Below are 21381 nucleotides of genomic sequence, written 5' to 3' on the forward strand. Positions count from 1 at the left end.
TTTTCATATGTAAACACTGCCTTTTAATTTATTGGATGATGAGCAGAGATGGTTATTCTTTGTCCAGTGCCCAGATGAAACATGCACAGTAGCTCATACGGGTCACAAAAATCAAAGTCATCATAAATCATTGTGGTATTTTTGTTGTTTGTATTCATCAGTGATGGTGTACACAACATGGCCTAATTCTGTCAGTAAAGCAATGCAACAGTTCTTGAAGATGAGATCATTTTACTTGTGCAATTGTCCCCTTTCTTGCCACACCCAAAATCCTATCATAATGCTAAATGTGTCCAATAATTGGAGGGTGCTATAAAATATCCACTAACCTAAAGAAATGGTGTGTTGTAGGATGGGTACATACTGTTATGAATCATGGGTGGTAATTAAATTAAATACATTTACAGTAAATTGATGTATAAATGTATTACAATAAGTGACAAGATGCTAAGAAATCTGAATAATAAGTCTGTTATACAGCCTCTCCAGTGCAGGTCAGTGAGGTTAGGACTGAGCAAAGTTTCATGCTTCATACTGTAGTTGTAAAAAATAAAATGTCAGTACAATGCAGTTAACAAACACATCAGAGTCAGGTTCTGAGTTCCAACTTACAACATTTAATTCATGAACACAATGCATCAAAACAATAGAAAGTAACAAATTTCCAAAAACAACAAGAAGAAGAAAAAAAAAAAGAAAGATTCAGAAAGTTCCCCTGATGACTTGCATCGCTTCTGACAGCCAGGAGGGGTGTGATGGTCCAACAAGGTCAGTGAGGTAGGATGGGGCTGGTTCTGGAGGGCTTTGAAGGTGAGGAGAAGGACTTTGAACTGAATGTGATAAGGAATTGTGAGCCAATGGAAGTTCTGGAGGTAATATAAATTCCAAATTAATTTATTAATTGTTCAACATTTGTAAAATCCTAGCACCCAGCATGTCTGTGTCTTAGTACTATCCTTTGCACTAGAAAGCAGGCTGTGTTTTGCTGTGAAAGCCATTCTTAGTAGGTACAGTTTGGGACTCAGAAAGCAGACATGTTGAAGCTCCTTCAAAAGCATCTGAGGTGAGTGACACTCCATCCACAGGAGAGCAGGAGTACTGATGGGCAGGCTGGTTGGTGTAGGGGCAGAGGAAAGCAGGCGCTGCAGGTGGAGCTCTAGAGAAATCTGTGGAAAACACAGAGAGGGTGTAAGACCAAGGCCAAAGTACAACAGATAATGACAACACAAAAAGAGAGGAGAGGAGAGGGCTTCCTGTAACGTGATGTGTCCCCCAGCAGTCTAAGCCTATACTGTAGCTGTGTAGCTATAAACTGGTTCAGAGCTACCTGAACCAGCTCTAACTACAAGCTCTGTCATAGAGGAAGGTCTTAAGTCTAGACTTAAATGTAGCTAGAGTGTCTGCCTCTTTGACCCATGGAGAGAGCTGGTTCCACAGTAAAGGAGCCCGGTCACTGAAGGCTCTACCTCCCAGTCTGTTTTAGAGATACTGGAAGTCACTAACAGACCTGCGTTCTGGGAGCAGAGTACTCTGGTTGGACAGTAAGGAATGATGAGGTCTTTCAGACTGTGTATACACAACTCAAAATACTGTAGTATTGTGGCAGGCCTGTGTGGAGCTGGCCTGGCGCTATAACGCTGCCACACAATGCACCACATCAAAGAAGAAGACTAAAAGCTTCCCCACGGAATTCAAACTTTAAACATTATAAATTGATGAAATGATGACAGGGAGTCATGTCCGTGGAAATGTGATGATCAAAATGCCCTAAAAATGTGTCTAAATGATGGACTCTACTCACTGGTTACTCTCAACTTACCAGCTGTTTTCAAGCTGATCCTGGTGCTGTCATAGGATGAGTTCATGCATCAGCTCACGGTGGACCCACATCTGCCAAATAGAGACACACATGACATTTCATATTTCATTTAGACTTAGTTTAGACTGCTTTGTAGTCTGCGTGGACAAACATGATGCTGGTAATAAGTTATGTTACACAGTTGTGAACACAACTAGCATTTAATAAATCAAAAACGCGTATTTATTCACTTCTACCATAAATGAGGACATTTCTCACAGACTTAGAGAAGAAAATATTCAAATGAGGTGGCGTTAAAGAGCTGATAATAACAAAAGACGTAACGTTAGCATCCAACAGCTGTTTCTTAGCTACAACCGCTAGCTAGTTTACCTGTAAACAATTAGCATTGCTAGCGTTGATTATCTTCTGGAGCTAACCGTTAGCTACAGGTCAACAATTTAAACACTGGTTGGAGAAGTTAGGTCGAAAAAATTAAAAACAACATAACGTGTGACCTACTTAATGAGTGCAGCAGTGATGAAGTCATCAACCACAACAAAGTTTGACTCACTCACCTCACGTCGTTGACAGCATCTCAGTGCGATCCAGTGCTCTTATTGTGAAAATCCCCAGGGATCCTGACAGTTGTGGGGAAAGTAGCCGAAATATCACTTTATATCATTTATGAAATGATAATCGTTTAGGCGATTTGTTGTGAGTTTGTATTTAATTCGTTTCGGGTTTTTTTTTTCTTTTAAAATGTCCGGCGCTGTAGCCAACATGCTTCAAAACGCGGAGCTTTTATTTTGAAGGCTGGTTCCGGCTCTCGACTTCCTTTTTCAATTTTCATTGTACAAGTTGGAGAAAGGAACAAGCGGGCACTTCGTTGCGCTGAATTGCGTGTACGTCTTACGTCAATGAAATAGGAAATACCCCTAAAAATGACATTTCTCATGGTTCGAAGTGAACAACGCAATTGAATTATACTTCGTACACGGACCCCGCATCAGGTAGACCACTTGTGCTCTTATGTGGAGGGTGTGTGTAGTTTGTGTGTGTATGTTTCTACGGTCTCCCTGATTCGGTTTCCAGTAGCTCTGCAGAGATGTTTTCAGATTTGTGACTGCTCACAGTCATTTTCTGTCTGACTGGCATCAAGTCCACGCATCCCGCTTTTTCTTTTCCATTTCCTCTCTTACTAATTGTAAAGACTGTCAATGACTACCATTACTGTACCTACTTTCTCAGATGTGGAGTGATTTGTAACTAGGTGCAGCTATAATATACCACAGTTAAGAACCAATCAGGTGGCTTGAATTCACCTTATAAATGATCATATATCTGCTGTAGGCCTGTGAATATTCTCATTTGTCCAGGTCATAGTTATCTCAAGGAAATTTAAATCGAACAAAAACAGTGTAGAAGCAGCCGTGCTGATGTGGCTGCATTAAAAAAAAAAGAAAAGGTTGGTCGGGGCCAGCTGTTTTTACGGCCGTCCACCTCTAAAAGACAGAACAAGTGACTAACAGTGGTAAGAGCAGTGTATAGCTCACCTGGTAGGGCAGAGCTATAGTCCAGTCTGGGTTTGAATCCTGCTATTGGAGATCTATGCATTTTCTTGTCTCATCATCATTGTGATCACTGTATATATGTATATATATATATATGTATATAGTGTGAACGGTAACATCAGAGCAGAATTTACATGTAAATTGATCCTAGAATCATATTTGTTTGCATGTGTGTTATTGTTCTTTTTATATAATGATGATGGTTGTTCATGACTATATTAAATATAAAACACAGATGTATGGGTTTTACTCAGTAAGTGATTTAATTCAGGCATTTACACATATTTTTTGTTTTCACTGTAAGTCTGAGGACATGGTTTAAAAAACAATCATACAGACTTTAGGGACATTAGGCTGCTATGATCAGCACGACTCTCGCCAGTTGATTTGAGATGATGGACGTTTCTGTTTCAAAATGATATTGAATAGAGGATGATGACACGCTTCACCTACCTGCACCTACACCTAATTCAATCAGGACAGACTAATATGGAAAAGAGAGTCAGACTGAAAAGTGAAATTGCATTTATTGTGCATACAAATAGGCTTTGGCGCTTAGACGCCGGGGAGTAGATCATCGTGGTGTACTGATCTAGGGGTGATAGCTTGCATCTGAAGATGATGATCCCCCCGGGCCTAGACACTGGTGCTGGTAGACTCCTGGTCGAAGATCCCGATGAAGATGGTCGGCGTCAGATGGAGGTGGAGACAACACGTTCTCACTCCCAGTGCAACACGTTCTCACTCCCAGTGCGTCAACAGCCTGACGAACGGTCACTGTCCCTCATCGTCGACTCATTAGGTGCCCGTTTTTCGTCAGGTTTTGACGCGCTCGGCTTTCAGTTGATTCCAATGCAGTCCCCTCCGCGGCGATATGTGACGCTCAGAGCAAGTGATCCAGCCGACCCGGCGTGCGGCACTGAAAGACACTGTCAGCAGAGGATAACTTTTTTTTTTTTTTTAACTTTTCCTTAAAGCTTTATTGAACCTGATGCTGCTGTGTCTGACGTAGCTTTCGGCAAGGACGTCCTTTCGGTTATTTATTTATTTATTTATTTATTTAGTGATCATGGTGTTTGGTGCAGAATAATCAATCAATAAATAAATAAATTACGTCTTTGTCGGAAGCTACGTCAGACCGGGGGGGGGGGGTTGTGGATTCTACAGGTGAAGACCACTTCCGCGTTCAAAAAGCTGCTCTGTTTAATCAATATTCTGAAGAAAGATCTGATTATTAGCCATAATGCTGTAACCATCCAAGGAAGACTGTGTAACAATATTATGTGCTTCTGCTGAGTCCAAAAGCCCTGTGTAATATCAACTTTATTTTAAGAAAACATGCTTTGTTTCCAATGTCATATCACGGAGAAGCACTACATTACCCATAATCCTCGTGTCTGATAACGTGTCTGATTGGTTGACCTTGCTATTACCAGCAAACGAAAAAATAAAACAAATTGAGCTTATATTATTTTCTGTAACTAAAAGGTCTTAACATCTTTTTTGTTTTCAACATTGAATAAAAAAAACAGTGCTATATTGTTAAAATTCAACAATAAAGTGCATAAAAGTTGGCTTGACTTCTTTCTTTTTTTCTTTTTTTTCATAATTTTCACCAGCATCTTTCTGGTCCACATCACATCACATTTATTGTAATTTTTAATTCAATGAGTGAAATTTTATTTTTTATCTGAAAAACATTATTATGAATTCAAGGGTCAGAGGTTGTGTTAAAGGTGTTAAATTTACCCTTTTTGACCCTGTTTCCTTGAATAAATCACTAAGACTTTGATGCAGAAAGCTGAGATTTTGATTATTCAGAGCACTAGGGACAAAGTTTCTGTAGAATTTCAGACCTGTCGGACCTCCAGAAGGGTCACAGCTGACCGCCCAGGCTTGTTTCTCGGCCTTCAAAGCCTAGATTTAGAAGCCTTTTGTCTAATAACGTCCACATTCTTGCGGTTATAAGGCTGAAAGTTTCATGTATTTGTCCGGGGCCTAAGGCCATCCACCATGTGCAATTTCAAACCCGTGCGACCTTCACAAGTATCAAAGGTCGCTGATCTGTGACCTTTTTGACCCCGTTTCCTTGAATAAAACACCAAGGCTTTGATGCGGGAAGCTGAGATTTTAATATGAGAAATGTTTCAACAGCAATTCTTTAATAGCTTCCAGATGCTTTGGCCTATCAGGCTGATTTTTTAGCTAAAGGAGCTGGTGTACGATCAGGAAGTAGGGGAGCTGTGTACAAAGCCAATTGGTAAGTGTCAAAGGTCACAGGGGTCAAACATCAAAGTGAATCCAGCCATTCCTGCTTTTTCTCAACAAAACATACACGCTTTAAGTTATCATCATGAAATATTAATATGTTGTATATCAGAGAGTCCTCTATCAGAATATTTTGGTCCCGTTGCACTAGGGGCCCCGGGGGGCCACTTGGCTTTCCCATGCTCCCACAGAGTTGGGTCTTGGGGTGATGGATAAGGGCCTCACCATGAGTCCACAGGCCAAGTTTCAAGTGATTTGGTCAGTTTCTATGGAAACAGCGGCCTCAAGGATACAGAGGAATGCGGCTGTTTGAAGCCCCGCCTCTCGAAAAGTAATGGCTCGATCAGGACCAAACACACATCTACGCGTTCGTCTTGGGCCCCCGAACCATGTATTAAAGAATTAGAACTGTACGACTTTTGGAAATGTGTTTTGTCTATTTCGGCTTTTCTGACTAAGAGGGTCTCTCACGCTTTAAGTCTGACAGACTCTGAGTCTGAGTGGTGAGTGAGTGAGTGAGTGGTCCTCGCTGCAAGCGGCCCTGGTTCAAATCCCGCGCCGAGCGACCCTGTCCTGCGTGTCATTCCCCCTCTCTGCCTCCCATTTCCTGTCTCTCTCTGAACTATCCTGTCAATTAAAGGCAAAAAAAGCCCCTAAAAAAAATTTAAATCCCGAAAAATATGATAGGGACAAACATGAAATACAGCCTGTGTAGCGACTTGTAGCTCACTGATCCAAATCAAAAGCCTTTACAGCAGCGTAGATCCTCCTTCTCTCTGCTGATGTTGTGTCCTGCCTGTTGGTTTTCATCAAGGTGAACAAGACGGCAGAATAAACCCAGGTGTCCTCAACTCTCTGAGGAAAGATAAGAGACAAACAAAATAAGAAAAAAAAACCTGCACAACCTTTTTAATAAAGTCAAATCTGAAATTACGCTACCTGACTTATTTTAGTTCCATTGTGTTTGTGCAGGGCAACAGCTGTTGGGTTAAAAAAAAGAAAAAGAAAAAAAAATAGTATATATATCAGGATGCAGTGGTTTGACTGTAATACTTTTGGATACAAAGCGATTACTAACTTTTCTTACCATTGCAATGGTCAAAATTGTTTTTTTTCATGGCAGAAATAAGGACGACTATAACAATCAGACTTAAAACCATCAGACCACACGGCACAAATATGACTTTACTGGTCGACCACATGCAGGTTTCTGAAACAAGATGAAAAGGTAGAATCAATATTTAAGTAAGATAATAATAATGATGCTTAGTATCATATAATTCTAAATGTAAAATAAAATTTAAATAATTAAATTTTATTCAGCATATAATCTGAAACTTACATATACAAATTAATAATAATAATAATAATAAAAACAATATTACGGTTACCTTGAATGAAGTTTGAAGTTTGAAGTTTTGCTCCATTTCCAAATAAAATCTGTCCACATGTGGCCACGGCGCAGTAATAAGTCCCAGAATCAGAGGAGCTGACGTTCTTAGTGAAGTTATAAACACAGTTTCTTGGAGAGTCAGATCTCTTCTTACATTTATCAAGTTTATTTCCATCAGTGTAGATTATGTCAGGATGAGATTTATCTGATCTGGCTCTGAACCAGTACACACTGTGATCTTCTGGACACGTCTGGTCATCAGAGCCAGAGAGGAGTGAACACTGCAGAGTCACTGGGTCTCCTGGACGGTGTGGACCAGACACTGTCGGCGGCTGAACAACTTCATAGTTCGATATCTTCTCAGAGTCTCCTGAGTGATACAAAACATTTTAAAACCTTAGGGAACACTGGAGTACAGTTTAGTCTGTTCATTGATCAGAGCAATAACATGTAGAAGTGCAGAACAGATTTTGTGGAGTGAAAGGACGTCGGCCACTTATAATTTGATTGTTTTTTTTAAAGTCTGGTACATGTTATTTGGCCTTGACAGAGGTCTGCCCATCTACTTTAACGTGACCTTACTTTGATTTTATATGCTGAAATAAATCCACCTCATGTATTGGTATATGTATGTGAAATAAGTAGATGAAATGTATCTTAAAAGTGAATTAAATTTGACTAAACCTACAGGTTTTACTATTCCAAAAAGTTCAGTAACTCTGTGAGTTGTTTTTCTTCAACATTTGCACAGTGCAGCTTTAAATCAGAGAATGAATTTGCAAAACTTCACCAAAGTAGATTATATAATTACCTTCAATCAACAAATATGTCCCACTCCACACAGGATCATCAACCCAATTCTCAACTGTACAGTGATACAGTCCCTCATCTTCTTCAGTCGTCCTCACTATGATCAGGTTGACAAAATTCTTATCTTCATTTACTTTGAATCTTGAATCATTAAACTCTGGCGTAAACTCAGGTTTATACGTCTGATATGTCACTATTAATTTAAGAGTATCTCCGGGTCTTTGCTTGTACCAGCCGACTTGTCTGCTTCCAAGCTTAGTCGTAGGCAGAGAACATGTGAAGGTCACCGGCTCACCAAGCTCAACTGAGATCACTGGAACCAGTGAATCTGAATTAAACAAAACATTTCACACATGAGAAAGTAAACAACACATTTATATTTTGCTCATCAGTTCTTAATTGACTGTATAAACAGAATTAGATAGTACTGTACTTACACACTTGATGAAGAGCAAGCAGTGTAACCCATAACAGGAGCATTTTGACATTGTCTCTTGGTACGACCCACATTGATGTCTCAGTGAGTGGAGGAGGGGATCATACATAGTACTACATGTAACACTGAGAAATGCTCATGATTGGCTATCACAGATACTTTAAAGGAGCACTTCCTGTCACACTGGTCTTGTGGTTGTGAATACTGAAAATAGAAGAGAACACAATTTGTACTATAACGACCTCTCCCGGCTCCTCCTATTATGTCTCACTCTGCTCTTTTTAGGTCTTTGGGAGAGTTGGGGGGGTGGAGTCAGAGTTACCTGGCCAACAGGGTGTGGCCTCTAACAGGCATAAAAGGCCAACCTGCCCGACTGCTCGCTCTCTTCCCGCCAGGCCTGCACTCACCACCACAGCCTTTGTCTTTTGTTTGGTTTGTTCCTCACCATCCAACACACACCACACACACGTCCATACACTGCATACACTACTGACCCTTCTCTTACTTCCACTCTATACACATTCCCAAGTATTTCAGTTGTCTTTTGTTAAATAAATGGTCATGTCAAGGCCTAAAGCTGTGTGTTGCCTCCCTTCGTGTTGTCTGCCTTGAACGGGGTCGCAACAGTACTTATTTATAAATTGTGATATCACTTCATAGGCCATTTTGTAAACCATATCTTGGAACAGCTGGTTTGCAACAGATAATGTATGTAGGCCAGATAATTGTTTGACCAGGAGCAGTTTGCAGATGTTTACTGGTCCTACACAGGTGGCCTAATGCATTAAAGTCAATTTCCTCCAATTGCATTTTTAAAAACAATCTGAAGGATTTTTTACTCTCCACAGGAACCTAATTATCTATCCCTACTTGCTCTCTAACTATTTATCTGTCATTGTTCTGCTTTTGCCACATATTTGCTGTTAGTTCCTTCAAGTACCTTAACTCCTGCTGCTATTGATTTCTTGTCTTTGTCTTTTGTTCAGCTCATGCGTGTTGTCTGCTTGATTTTTGTTTTGTATTATTGACAGGGCTGGAACTTTGTACAAATTAGAACTTCATTCCCTCCTTGCGTAGTGTTTTATGCATTTTGTTTGTGCTAAACAAATAAAAAATGTTCCTTCGCTCGCCCTCCTGTTCCATCGCTCACTCGTTGGTGCTCGGTTTTGGACTATTATTCTACTTTTACTACTGATCCTGGATTACGGACATCGGCCTGACTATTGATACCACCGGTTTGGACGCTGCTTGGTTACGACGCTGATTTTGGAACACGGACTTAAGCGCAACGCCAGTTGCAAAGTTTGGTAGCATTACCTAGCAGCAGCATGCCGCCGAAGAAAGCAATGACAGCTGAGGAGGGAGACGAACTTAAAAACACCCTGGAGTTCTTGGCCGAGGAGATTTCTGCGGTTAAACAGCAGCAGAAAGACATTGTGCACTGAACATCTCCAACCACATTCGAACAGCGTTGGGTAACTTCTCTGCACTGTTAAGGCAAGGAACTATCAACCAGTCTCACTAACTCTGTTGTCATTTAAGGATATTGAAAGGGGCTCTAAATTTGATTTGTCCTCTGTGAAGCATGAATGTCTGTGTTATTCTTTACCCCTTTGTTCAATAGATGTTAGCCTACTTCAAGAAAAGGTGAAAACTTTTACCTGGTGGTGGCGGCGCTATAGCAGAAGAGTCACACAAACATAAAAGTATGATGATCCACCATATCAAGACCACGATTATCTAATTGAAATTCATAGAAATCTATTTTATGACTGTAGTTCAGTCCTTTTGAACTGACTGAAACAACTGATAACATATAATGTTATAATGTTTATGTTTTGTGTTTTCAACTGTATATTTGATACTGTTGGACCCCAGGAAGAATAGCTGTGGCTTTGCTGCAGCTAATGGGGATCTTAATAAATAAATAAACAAATAAACATGACACATTTTACCCCTTTCCCCAATTTTACCCAACCCAATTTCCCCACGACAATAGTTGCTACTACTACTACTTTTGGGTGAGGGCTGAACTAGACTTTACAAAGACCAGAACAAGAGCAGTCTAACAGGAAATACACTTTGATCCTGTGATAGCCAATCAGATTAATCCGATGCTCTGACCTCATGATTATCTCTCCTCCTCCTCCCCCACCTCCACTCACAAAATTACAAAATACATCTCCAAAGAAAGTCAGAGCCAAGACAATGCTGCTGTCAGCTACACTGTTTTTACTGCAAAAAGGATGCAAGTGCTTCTTTAAATAGCAACGAGAAAACACCTGACTCTCTAAGGAGCTGCGTCTATCGCCTCACCAAGCTCCTCTGATTCTGGGACTTATTACTGCGCTGTGGCCACATGTGGATGGATTTTATTTAGAGATGGACATTCAGGGTAACTGTTTTTGTTTTGTTTTTTTAATTGAGGGATTTGCACATTTAAGTTTCAGATGAAGTTTTATTAATGTAAAATTTTACATTTCAAAACTTGTGATACTAAACATTTACCTGTAGCCTACTAATTGTTTTTACCTTTTCATCTTGTTTCAGAAACCTGCATGTGCTCTCATTTGGCCAGTGAAGCCATATCTGTGCTGTGTGCTCTCTTGGTTATAAGTCTGGTTGTTATAACCCTCCTCATTTGTGCCATGAATTCAAAAAAGTGCAACTGTTGCAACGGTAGGAAATAATATATTTGTCACTACTCTATTTAAAAAGATTATATTCAAACTACTGCTTCATGGTTTTCTCTTTGTTTTCCATTTCAAAATCCAGCTGCCGTCTTGGCACACATTGATGGTCAGAGGGGTGTGAAGGTATAGTATTTGCATTTTGGAATAACCATCAAACCATCAAAATAAAAGTAATAAAAAAAACTTCAGGTTCCTTAAGTCTTGTCTCATATTCTCTCTCAGTGCAAAGAGGACATGAGGGTTCATTCAACTGTCACATTCACCATGATGAAAGCTACGGAGCCCCTAAAGGAACATGGGAAAAAAATATTGTGTTGATCAGTAAAATCCACCTGAGGAAAACTACTGTGCTTAAAATGAACAACGGAGTAAGTTGGTAGAAACACACTGATCTGATTCTCTTGTTAAGTATTGGCATCAACATATTTAATAAACTGAGGATTTTCTGTACTGGTTCTGATTTAGAGATAGAGACCATTTAAGCAATGATGTATTGTTTTTATAAAATGGTTACCAATAATGAAAATGAAAAGAATACACAAATAATCTCAAGTTGTTTTTATTTGAGCAGAAAAAAAAGAAAAATTGCACCGTGAGGACAACATGAAAACACACAGGGATTCTACTTTGTCTGTTCCTGTTAGTGCTTTGGCTATTCTAATGTTAGCTTTACAAAGATGTACATTTTATTTAGATCAATTTCAATGTCTCCATGTGCATCCACTAAAAATCTGTTGCATCAGGTACACCACTTGTGCTCTTATGAGGAGCGTGTGTGTAGTTTGTGTGTGTAGCGAATGCAATGTATGTTTCTACTGTCTCCTTGATTCGGTCTCCAGTAGCTCTGCAGAGATGTTTTCATTTGTGACTGCTCACAGTCATTTTCTGTCTGGCATCAAGTCCTGCATCCCGCTTTTTAGGGTCCGGGCAGCTCAGCTGCCAGGACACTATTGTATTCCTGGGAATTCTTCTTCTTCTTCTTTCTTCTTCTTCTTCTTCCAAGGAAGTCATACTTCCCATGGGCGAAAACTCACCAAACTTCACAGAAACATCCGACCCCATGCCAGATTCACTCAACTCCAAGGACATGTGCCTCCCCCTCCTAGGGGGGGGGGCACAATAAGCGTTTAAATTTAAAAACTTCTACCAAACCAACTACAGTGTTGAAACTTCACCACAATGTAGCCCAGATACTGCTGAAACTTTTGTCCACTTAAACTCATTACAAATTCACTCTGTTTTTTTCAATAACTGTAAAACTTTTAAAATGTATCTCCTCCCACATTTTGCTCAGTTGACACCAAACTTGCTACAGAGCATCTCCAGACCGTCCTCCACAAGCAAAAATTGAGCCTACAGTGCATGAAAACGTTTGACTGGAAACAGTACTGTAAACATATACCATCAAATTCTTGATAAATACATTTTCAATCTTCCTGAAAAAAATGACAATATTCTGGAGTCATGGTTGATGAAGTTTGGCAGATATCAGAATTTTATCTCAATAACTGAATTTTCTAGAACATTTTGGATTCTGTTCTCATGTATGGAAGCCCATTTCCGCCACATGAGAAAAAAAATTATGAGCTACTAAGTCATAATTATGAGATAGCTAAGTCGAAATTATGAGATACTAAGTCATAATTATGAGATACTAAGTCATAATTATGAGATACTAAGTCGAAATTATGAGATACTAAGTCATAATTATGAGATACTAAGTCGAAATTATGAGATACTAAGTCAAAATTATGAGATAGCTAAGTCATAATTATGAGATACTAAGTCATAATTATGAGATAGCTAAGTCATAATTATGAGATACTAAGTCATAATTATGAGATACTAAATCGAAATTATGAGATACTAAGTCAAAATTATGAGATAGCTAAGTCATAATTATGAGATACTAAGTCATAATTATGAGATACTAAGTCATAATTATGAGATACTAAATCGAAATTATGAGATACTAAGTCAAAATTATGAGATAGCTAAGTCATAATTATGAGATACTAAGTCATAATTATGAGATACTAAGTCGAAATTATGAGATACTAAATCGAAATTATGAGATAGCTAAGTCATAATTATGAGATACTAAGTCGAAATTATGAGATAGCTGAGTCATAATTATGAGATAAGTCACGGAGCACAGCTGTCCTCGGTGTTAAAGTCTGTTACTTCATCACAAGAAGCGTAGGCCTACACTATTCTTACTGTTTAACCCTGCTGGGTTACAAACTTTATTAAGCGTGTAACGCCCGGTTACATTCAGCTCGGTCCGGTCAGATGGTGTCACTTCAAAACATGTCCGTGTGTCACACTGAACTAAACAAAGGTTCCTAACAATAATTCTGTTACACTCGGTAGCAGGATGGCTATGGAGTTTTCATCAGTTTCAAATTACGATTCAGTGTAATTTACTTGTTAAAACATAGAGGACAGATACCACGGACTGTAACTGGAGTTAGAGACCTATTTATCTGAACGGATTAAAAAACATTAATGCTTAAGGAACAGTGCTGTCTTAGCCATGCTAGGCAGGACTAGCCGCATAGCTCCACAGCTGGATGAAGAACTTTCACAGTGAGGAAATACAGTGAAGAGGTGGGTAAAACTCCGTGGTGCTTTTGGGTCGGCAGTGGGAGGCTGCTATGATGCGACAGCGAGGCCACACAGTGTGTGAGAGGAGCACCGGAGGACCGCCACCGTTAACCGGCAGCTCTCTCTTTTTAATCAAGATGCTCGGAGCGAACTTTTGGACCACGCTGTCGGTTCGTCTGCGGTGCACCCTAGGACGTACAGGACGTGTGATGCGGATCCATAGGTGGCTGCAGCGCACTGTTCAATATGTTTACATGTGTGACACTAGTCACTCAAACCTGATAATGCAGCAGGTAACATCAGGCGGTCCTCCGGTGTTCCTCTCACACACTGTGTGACCACACAGTCCAGTGTCCAGTGTCCCAGAAGCTGGGTGATCTAATAAAACGCTCTCGGGCGGGCTGTGAATGCACCGCAGACAAACCGACAGCATAGTCCAAAAGTTCGCTCCGAGCATCACTGATTAAAACGAGAGAGCCGTCTCTGACGTGCCGGTTAACGGTGGCGGTCCTCCAGTGCTCCGTGTGGCCTCGCTATCATAGCAGCCTCCCACAGCCGACCCACCACCACGGAGTTTTATCCACCTCTTCATTGTATTTCCTCACTGTGAAAGTTCTTCATCCAGCTGTGGAGCTATGCTGCTAGTCCTGCCTGGCTAGATGACAGCACTGTTCCCGTGTCCTCCTTGAGCATTAATATGTTTTAATCCGTTCAGATATAGGTCTCCAACTCCAGTTACAGTCCGTGTGGTATCTGTCCTCACTGTTTTAATTATACGTGAACCGGAATTTGAAAATCCATAGCCATCTTGCTATGAGCCAGATGAGCTCCTCTGTGCCCCTTGTTTTGATTTAGGCTATCTCATAATTTTGACTTAGTATCTCATAATTATGACTTAGCTATCTCATAATTTTGACTTAGTATCTCATAATTATGACATAGCTATCTCATAATTTCGACTTAGTATCTCATAATTATGACTTAGTAGCTCATAATTTCGACTTAGTATCTCATAATTTCGAGTTAGTATCTCATAATTATGACTTAGCTATCTCATAATTATGACTTAGTATCTCATAATTTCGACTTAGTATCTCATAATTTCGATTTAGTATCTCATAATTTTGACTTAGTATCTCATAATTATGACTTAGGATCTCATAATTTCGATTTAGTATCTCATAATTTTGACTTAGTATCTCATAATTATGACTTAGTATCTCATAATTTTGACTTAGTATCTCATAATTATGACTTAGCTATCTCATAATTTCGACTTAGTATCTCATAATTTTGACTTAGTATCTCATAATTATGACTTAGTATCTCATAATTATGACTTAGCTATCTCATAATTTCGACTTAGCTATCTCATAATTATGACTTAGTAGCTCATAATTTTTTTTCTCAAGTGGCGGGAATGGGCTTCCATACTCATGGGAACAACTGCAGTCAATGTGAGAGTGACATTTTTAAACATCAGATTTTCTCTTATGAAGCAAAACACGTATTATTAAAAACAAATCACCAACATTTCCATGCTGTCGAGATGCAATTTATGTATTAATAGATTTTTGTTTAGATAACAGAATTTCTGACATTTTGACCATTTTTGAAATCTGCCTTTACAACAGCTGCCCAGACACTGACTTTTACCTTCACTCTGGTGTCTAACACAGCAGCAGCATCAGTCATCCAGCACCAACAACAGGTTAATCCACCGATATTATTCCCGTTTCAATCATTACTCGCGGCCTGCATCTATTTGCATTGTGTGAAAGAAAAAAAAAAAGCCGTTGACTACTCCCCGTCAGTGTTGAGGACTGGGGTGTGTGGTGGAGTGTGTTTGAGGTCACTTTCCCATCTTTATTTCATGACGTGTAGCCTACATTTTCAGGTTGTCTATCAGAAACCTTCAGTGAAGCCCAGCTCTCTTGCAATGGGGCGTGGTTTCTTCACCTGCAGCAGACACACCCTCACCGTCCGGAAGCAGAGAAAACTGCTCATTTAATTAATTTGTTTTCCTGTGGTATTATAAACTTAAAACACATATTTATTCTTGGTTAACCGGTCTTTAAAGCAGAAGTAAGTGATATATTTGTGTTAATATAAGTCTTAAATAGTTATATCTTCCGACAGCAATCACTTACATAGAGTGTTTGGACTGAAACACGGGTCTGTCAGTCCCTCTGCTCTGCTCTGAGCCGAGGAGAAAACATTTATCGTATCCTACAGTTTTTATCCAATGAGGAGAGAGAACGGCATGCAGGACTGTGTGTGCAGCCAAGGGATGCCGTGAATGTGGTGACGTAGGGACGAGGACTGTTATGGTACGTTCAAGGAAACTCGTAACTCGTGTTTTTCCGACCTGTGAAGTCGTAGGACCAGTTCAATCTGGTACGAGTTCACCGGTCAGAAGTTACGAGTGGCCGTTATAGTGACTTTCACAGGTAAAACAGGTCGGAAAAACACGAGTGGGTTGCCTGGAACGCTACAAAGTCGTAAGTTGTGACTTGAAGCTGTAATTTACGGTTTCAAAAGCCGGCCTGGAACGCAGCATTAGCCAAAACAACCGGATCGCTTACTTCTGCTTTAAGTAAATGATGATTAAATTGAACAAATACATTGATATACTATATAAATCAACCCACCCTGCACTCTACTGCCCTTAACATGCCCTGTGGCAGAGGGCCAGACACACACCTCTGTGGAGAGAGGTGTTGCTAGTTGTGGTCATATGCTCTAACATCAGAGTCCACACACTGTTGAGGTGACTCCCTCTTCTTCTTCTTTCCTCTCTTCACTCTCCTTGTAGAAAAGTCCAGCGCTGCATAATTCTCCACCTTTTCCTCATCACCCTACAAACATAGAATAATAACAATAATGATGTCTGTGTAAATTCAGATATCACTGCTGTAACATGAGATCAAGTTGAGAGTGTAAACTTCGAACATCTAAACTTTTTACTGTTGGTATAAGTGTTATTAAGGCTGAACAGTGACTTTACATAATTGATATTACAATTACCATGTTACATTTATGCACATTAAACTTTATCATATTGTAAGATACATTCTATCCCCATTGTGTGCCATGAGCATAATATGATGTACAGTATGTCCTGGTCAAATAAGAAAAGAATGGGTAAAGTATTTTTAGTCTTATGCAAATGAGCAGCTGTGCGACCGCGGCGACAGCCAATTGCGAACTGGGATTCTCACAGCCGGAGAAATTGAGAGAGCCTGAATGGACACATCTGCAGCACAGCTTGAAAGTCCCGCCCCTTTGGTCGCTTAGTTTAAGGGGCTGCTAGAGCTGGCAAGAGATGCTATAGGAGCGACCAGAGCGACTACAGGCGATTTAATCGCTTTTGATGTGAACGCACAGTTACAGTAGTTGAGTACAGTGTAGCAGGTAGCTGACGGGCAGAGCTGGCATCCACCTAGTTGGAAGCAGCTGTGCCTCGTGTTCTTTGCTGTAATAAAACCTCAGCTGTCACCAGAGTCCCTTCAGACATCCTCCTGGCTTCCCCTGCGTATTTGTGTATTTCCCTTATTCAATACCCTCCACACACATACACACACACACCCAACCTCTCACTCATCCATGCATGCTTCTACGCCACTGACCTCATCATTTCTACATGTTTATGAGTTGTACCGTTAATTTAAAGGTAGGGTTGGAGATCTGATTCTGGTTCAAGTCAGTTGGATCGTACTCAAGTTACAAGTTACGCAGAAAAGACAACACCAGTAAGATAATCCAGTGGACCACACTGAAGTCTGGTGGGTGGCAATGTAGCCGGATAGCAGGTGGTTTATCATGATGTTATGGTGTTTTCTTTCACATGAATGAGCCATGAGAAAAAGCTGGTGGAAAGTTAGCGATGCTGCTCTGTGGCATGCAACAGCATCGCTCACATTGGGGTCACATTGGGTCGCAACACAAGGGTGATACCTTTGCGCTTTCACCTTGATGCGAACCCAACGCTGAACAAGTGTTGCATGTTCCTGCGCTATGGAGGCGTGGCTTCAGACAGAAGTCTGAGGAAAGGGTCTTGGTCCTTTGAATTGTGTATTTTCAAAATGTGACCTACTCAAACCGTTTTTCCAACCCTACCTTTGTACATGTTGGCATTGTCTATAGCTGCGACTCTCATGGTTTGTCACAGCCATAAGAATGAATATAACAATGGAGAATCAACATATTTTTTTTATTCTTTCCAAGGCCAAACATAGACATTTATATTAGTTGTTTAGAAAATATTATGACCCAACCACTGTCCCCAAATCCCACTAGCACAGGGACTTGTAGGTGCGTTTAAAAACCATAACTAAAATTAGAAGTTGAATGTTGAACCTACCTTTACAATGTTCACAAATTTTCCTTTGATTTATGTAGAAAATCAGGAGACCAAAACACATCACACAGCAGGCCAACAGTCCTCCAAGAACAATGACAGCTGGGTCCCACGCTGATCCTGGATCAGAACATTCTCCAATAAGACATTGAGCCAAGTCAAAATAATGCATAATTCTATGACTATATAGCTATTATGAATAAATTGGTTCATTTTCAATGTGTTTGCCTCAAGTCTCAAATGTCAAGATGGCTACCCATTAAATTAAGTTGACCTCCTTAAACCAAGAAACTAATAATCATCAGATACTTTCATAGATGTTTTATCAAAGCTTAAAGGGACAACGAGGAGTTTTGGAAAAGCGAAGCGTTTTCTCACTACATTTATGAGCCTCCGCGCGCACCGTAAAATTCTTTGACCGGCGCAAGACAGACTCATGTTTTCATTCATCAATAATTAAAGTCAGAGGTTCAAAGAGGTTCACATACCGTCGTAGTTCCGACCATAAACGGCGATTCAGCTGCGTTATTCTCATGACTCGCCACAAAACCGAAAGTAAGGAAACGCTGGTCAGCTCGACCAGAATTTCCACCACCACTAATAATAACAAAATAACAATAGAGACAGAATGATATATTTATCGAAAATGGGCCCATTAACAAGTGTGGGTAGCGGAGATTCATAAAACGTGAGACTTTTTTATAACCGAATAGAAACTCCTTACTGTCCCTTTAAATAAATCATCATATAATTTATGACTTAGATACAACTGTAAACACGTACTTGTTTCCACTTTAGTTCCTGGACCGATCAGGATCTCTCCACATGTGACCACAGCACAGTAGTAAGTCCCAGCATCTGACGAGTCCTGTATAGTTTTGGACAAACTGTAGTCACAGCTCCTTTCTTCCTCTTCATCACTCCTGTTGCTGTGAGTGTAAATGAATCCTGGATGAAATCCCCCTGATCCGGCTCTGAACCAGTGCACACTGTGTTCACCTGGACACTGGACTCTGGTTTCTTTGTTCTTGTTGAGAAGTGAACACCAGAGAGTCATTGACTTCCCCGGCTGGACTGATGCTGACTCTGGACTTTGTTTCACGTAGACAGATTTCTGGTCTTTACGATCTGTGTGATTTAATTTTTAAAAAAAACGTCACAGGTATTTCACAGGCTCAACTGTTTCATTCAAATTATAGCACAAATAGAAAGTATCAGATACTCTACCTTTCACAGCCAAGAAACTGCCATTGGAGAATTTCTGTATATATCCTGCTCCACCGTGACAGAAGTACGTTGCTTCGTCCTCTTTGCTGACATTTCTAATGGTCAGATGATACTGACCATCCTCTTTGGTTGATATAGTAAAACGGTCAGATTTTTCTTTAAATGTTACTTTGCCATTCACTACAGTAGCAACAATTTGGAGTATTTGTCCAAGAGGCTGCTTATACCAGTGGAGCCTTTCAGCCGAGTTAGTGAGTGGACATTGAAAGTTCGCATCACCACCAAGTTCAACCACAGTCAAAGAAATCAGGCCAGGACCCTCTGCAGTTTGACTCAGAGCTGAAAATCAGACAAACAAAAACAAAGTTACAACATGAAACAACATGATTTATGAAAAAACATAAACAACTGCCTTCACAGACCTCGCCTAAAATGCCAAAAAACAGTTTGCACAGGTATTTTTGTCACACTTTGGACGCTGCACACTTACATACTGTGCTAAGAATAATCAAAGCAGTTAGTCGTCCGTTCATTGTGGCGCAACACCTTTCTCTTGCACTACTGATGTCTTCCTACCTACCTAAGGTTTAGTCACAACATCATCACAGTTTATACAGGAGAGATCAATGATTGGCTTAGATGAAAAGATAAAGCGACCTCCCTCCTACAGTACTCAAGCAAGCCTTTGATAAGAGATGCACATGTAGCTAGTTTTTTATTTTTATGGTATTATTATAACAACTTAAGGGTGGCTTATGATTTAATGATGAATTTTTTTTGTTATTATCTATTATCCTCTTTACAATTGTTGTGTTTTGTGCTTGTTTTCACTGTTTTACATGAATATTTCCATTGTTTAAATCAGCCCAGATGTAATCACACACATTTTATCTTTGGACGTAGAGGTGGCTAACCCGTAGAAGTGACACTGCTGGGGGTTCCAGCTGTTTTTACTGAGCTTAGTTAAAGTAGCTGATATTCGGAGACTTGGACCAATGTAAACGGTATGAGGAAGGTGAAAAGGACATGTGTGTTAGCAACAGTGTCGGTGGCGGTCTGTGGGTTAGGGACGGACAATTTCATGAGAAAGTTAAAAGGAAATGTCACCCAAAACCACAGAAAACCAAGAGATGTGGATGTCATAGGTAAATGTTTGTCTGAGAGAGACAATTCATGTCAGTTCAATCCACAATAAAACTGACACATTTCTTTTCTCAGGCTCCATCTTAGTTTCTGCTGTGCAAAATAAAATTCAAAAAAATTTCTACAGTTTCTAGACAGTTTTTCTACAGAAAGACACAAATGACTCCTGAGCTACTGGCAGTAAGTAAAGCGCATGTTTACTTGATTGCCACCAGATTTTTTTTTCTAACCTAAGTCTATCTATTTTGTACTTTATGTGACATTTTGCTTCGTAAACCAGTTCTCTTAAATCAGGTTTATAGATCAGGTGTGTTTCCACCAGGTTGTCTCAGCTTTGGTTTCACTTCACATTTTTGCCACTTGAAACTGAAGGAGAGACTAGTAGGTGTACACTCAGTCATCCTCTGATGAAAACTAAACTGTATCAAACACTAGAGTGCAGCTACTAACATAAATGAACCCCTGAGTCTCTCTGATCTCAAGTCACTTTGTACAGATATCCTTCACATCTCGCTTGAGCACAACAAGTGAAACTGCATGCAGCAGCTTCACTACAGACTTCACTACTGCTAAAAAAACGTATTAAACAAGCTGCTGATGTTGATGAACTCCTGAGTCTATCTGGTCTCACATCACTTTGTACAGATATGCTGTGCCTCTGCCTCAAGCACAAGTGAAACCACACAGCAGCTTCACTGCTACACAGGCTGTGGTGGGCCATCTCTCCACCATCTGACCACCTGAAGCTGTTTACTGAGAACAGACCTGAGTATGAGCTGCAACAGGATATGAAGTGATGGAAGAACTACAAGCTGCAGCAGACTAACTGTAGTTGAACACAGTGGAATGAGCATTTTAGTTTTAAATCCACTCTTTATGTGCTCTCAAAGTCCAAATAAAGTTTGTCTTAATCTTGTTTTTTGAGATGGAAGTATAGATGTATAAAAATGCAATTACATGAATCTGTGATCTTGAAACATATTAGATTTGTTTTAATTTTTCAGTTCATTCAGTAGTCATGTAAACAGGCTACCAGTCCATCACTTGCACATTGAAGCAGATTATCAAGGCT

General features: G+C 40.0%; 2 protein-coding genes and 1 long non-coding RNA gene across 3 annotated transcripts; all 3 read right to left on the reverse strand.

Annotated features, from left to right (window-relative positions):
- Positions 1-679: 679 nt before the first annotated feature.
- LOC146979451 (uncharacterized) lies at positions 680-2522 on the reverse strand. Its single transcript, XR_015036798.1, has 3 exons — positions 2192-2522; positions 1820-1890; positions 680-1166 (listed from the first exon to the last, which is right to left on the reverse strand). It is a non-coding gene; the product is annotated as an uncharacterized LOC146979451 (long non-coding RNA).
- Positions 2523-6487: 3965 nt separating this feature from the next.
- Positions 6488-8323, reverse strand: LOC146979452 (uncharacterized). Its single transcript, XM_085788913.1, has 4 exons — positions 8281-8323; positions 7845-8171; positions 7032-7403; positions 6488-6495 (listed from the first exon to the last, which is right to left on the reverse strand). The coding sequence occupies exons 1-4, from the start codon at positions 8321-8323 to the stop codon at positions 6488-6490; spliced, it is 750 nt and encodes a 249-aa protein (XP_085645039.1).
- Positions 8324-9558: 1235 nt separating this feature from the next.
- On the reverse strand, positions 9559-19726 carry LOC146979453 (uncharacterized). The gene is made up of 5 exons (XM_085788915.1): positions 19657-19726; positions 19167-19505; positions 18723-19067; positions 17943-18059; positions 9559-9686 (listed from the first exon to the last, which is right to left on the reverse strand). Exons 1-5 carry the CDS (start codon positions 19697-19699, stop codon positions 9559-9561), a joined length of 972 nt encoding a protein of 323 aa, XP_085645041.1. The 5' UTR covers positions 19700-19726.
- Positions 19727-21381: the final 1655 nt, after the last annotated feature.

This window comes from Trachurus japonicus, chromosome 10 (genome assembly GCF_045865225.1).
Source record: "Trachurus japonicus isolate A0001 chromosome 10, Traja_1.0".
NCBI lineage: Eukaryota > Metazoa > Chordata > Actinopteri > Carangiformes > Carangidae > Trachurus > Trachurus japonicus.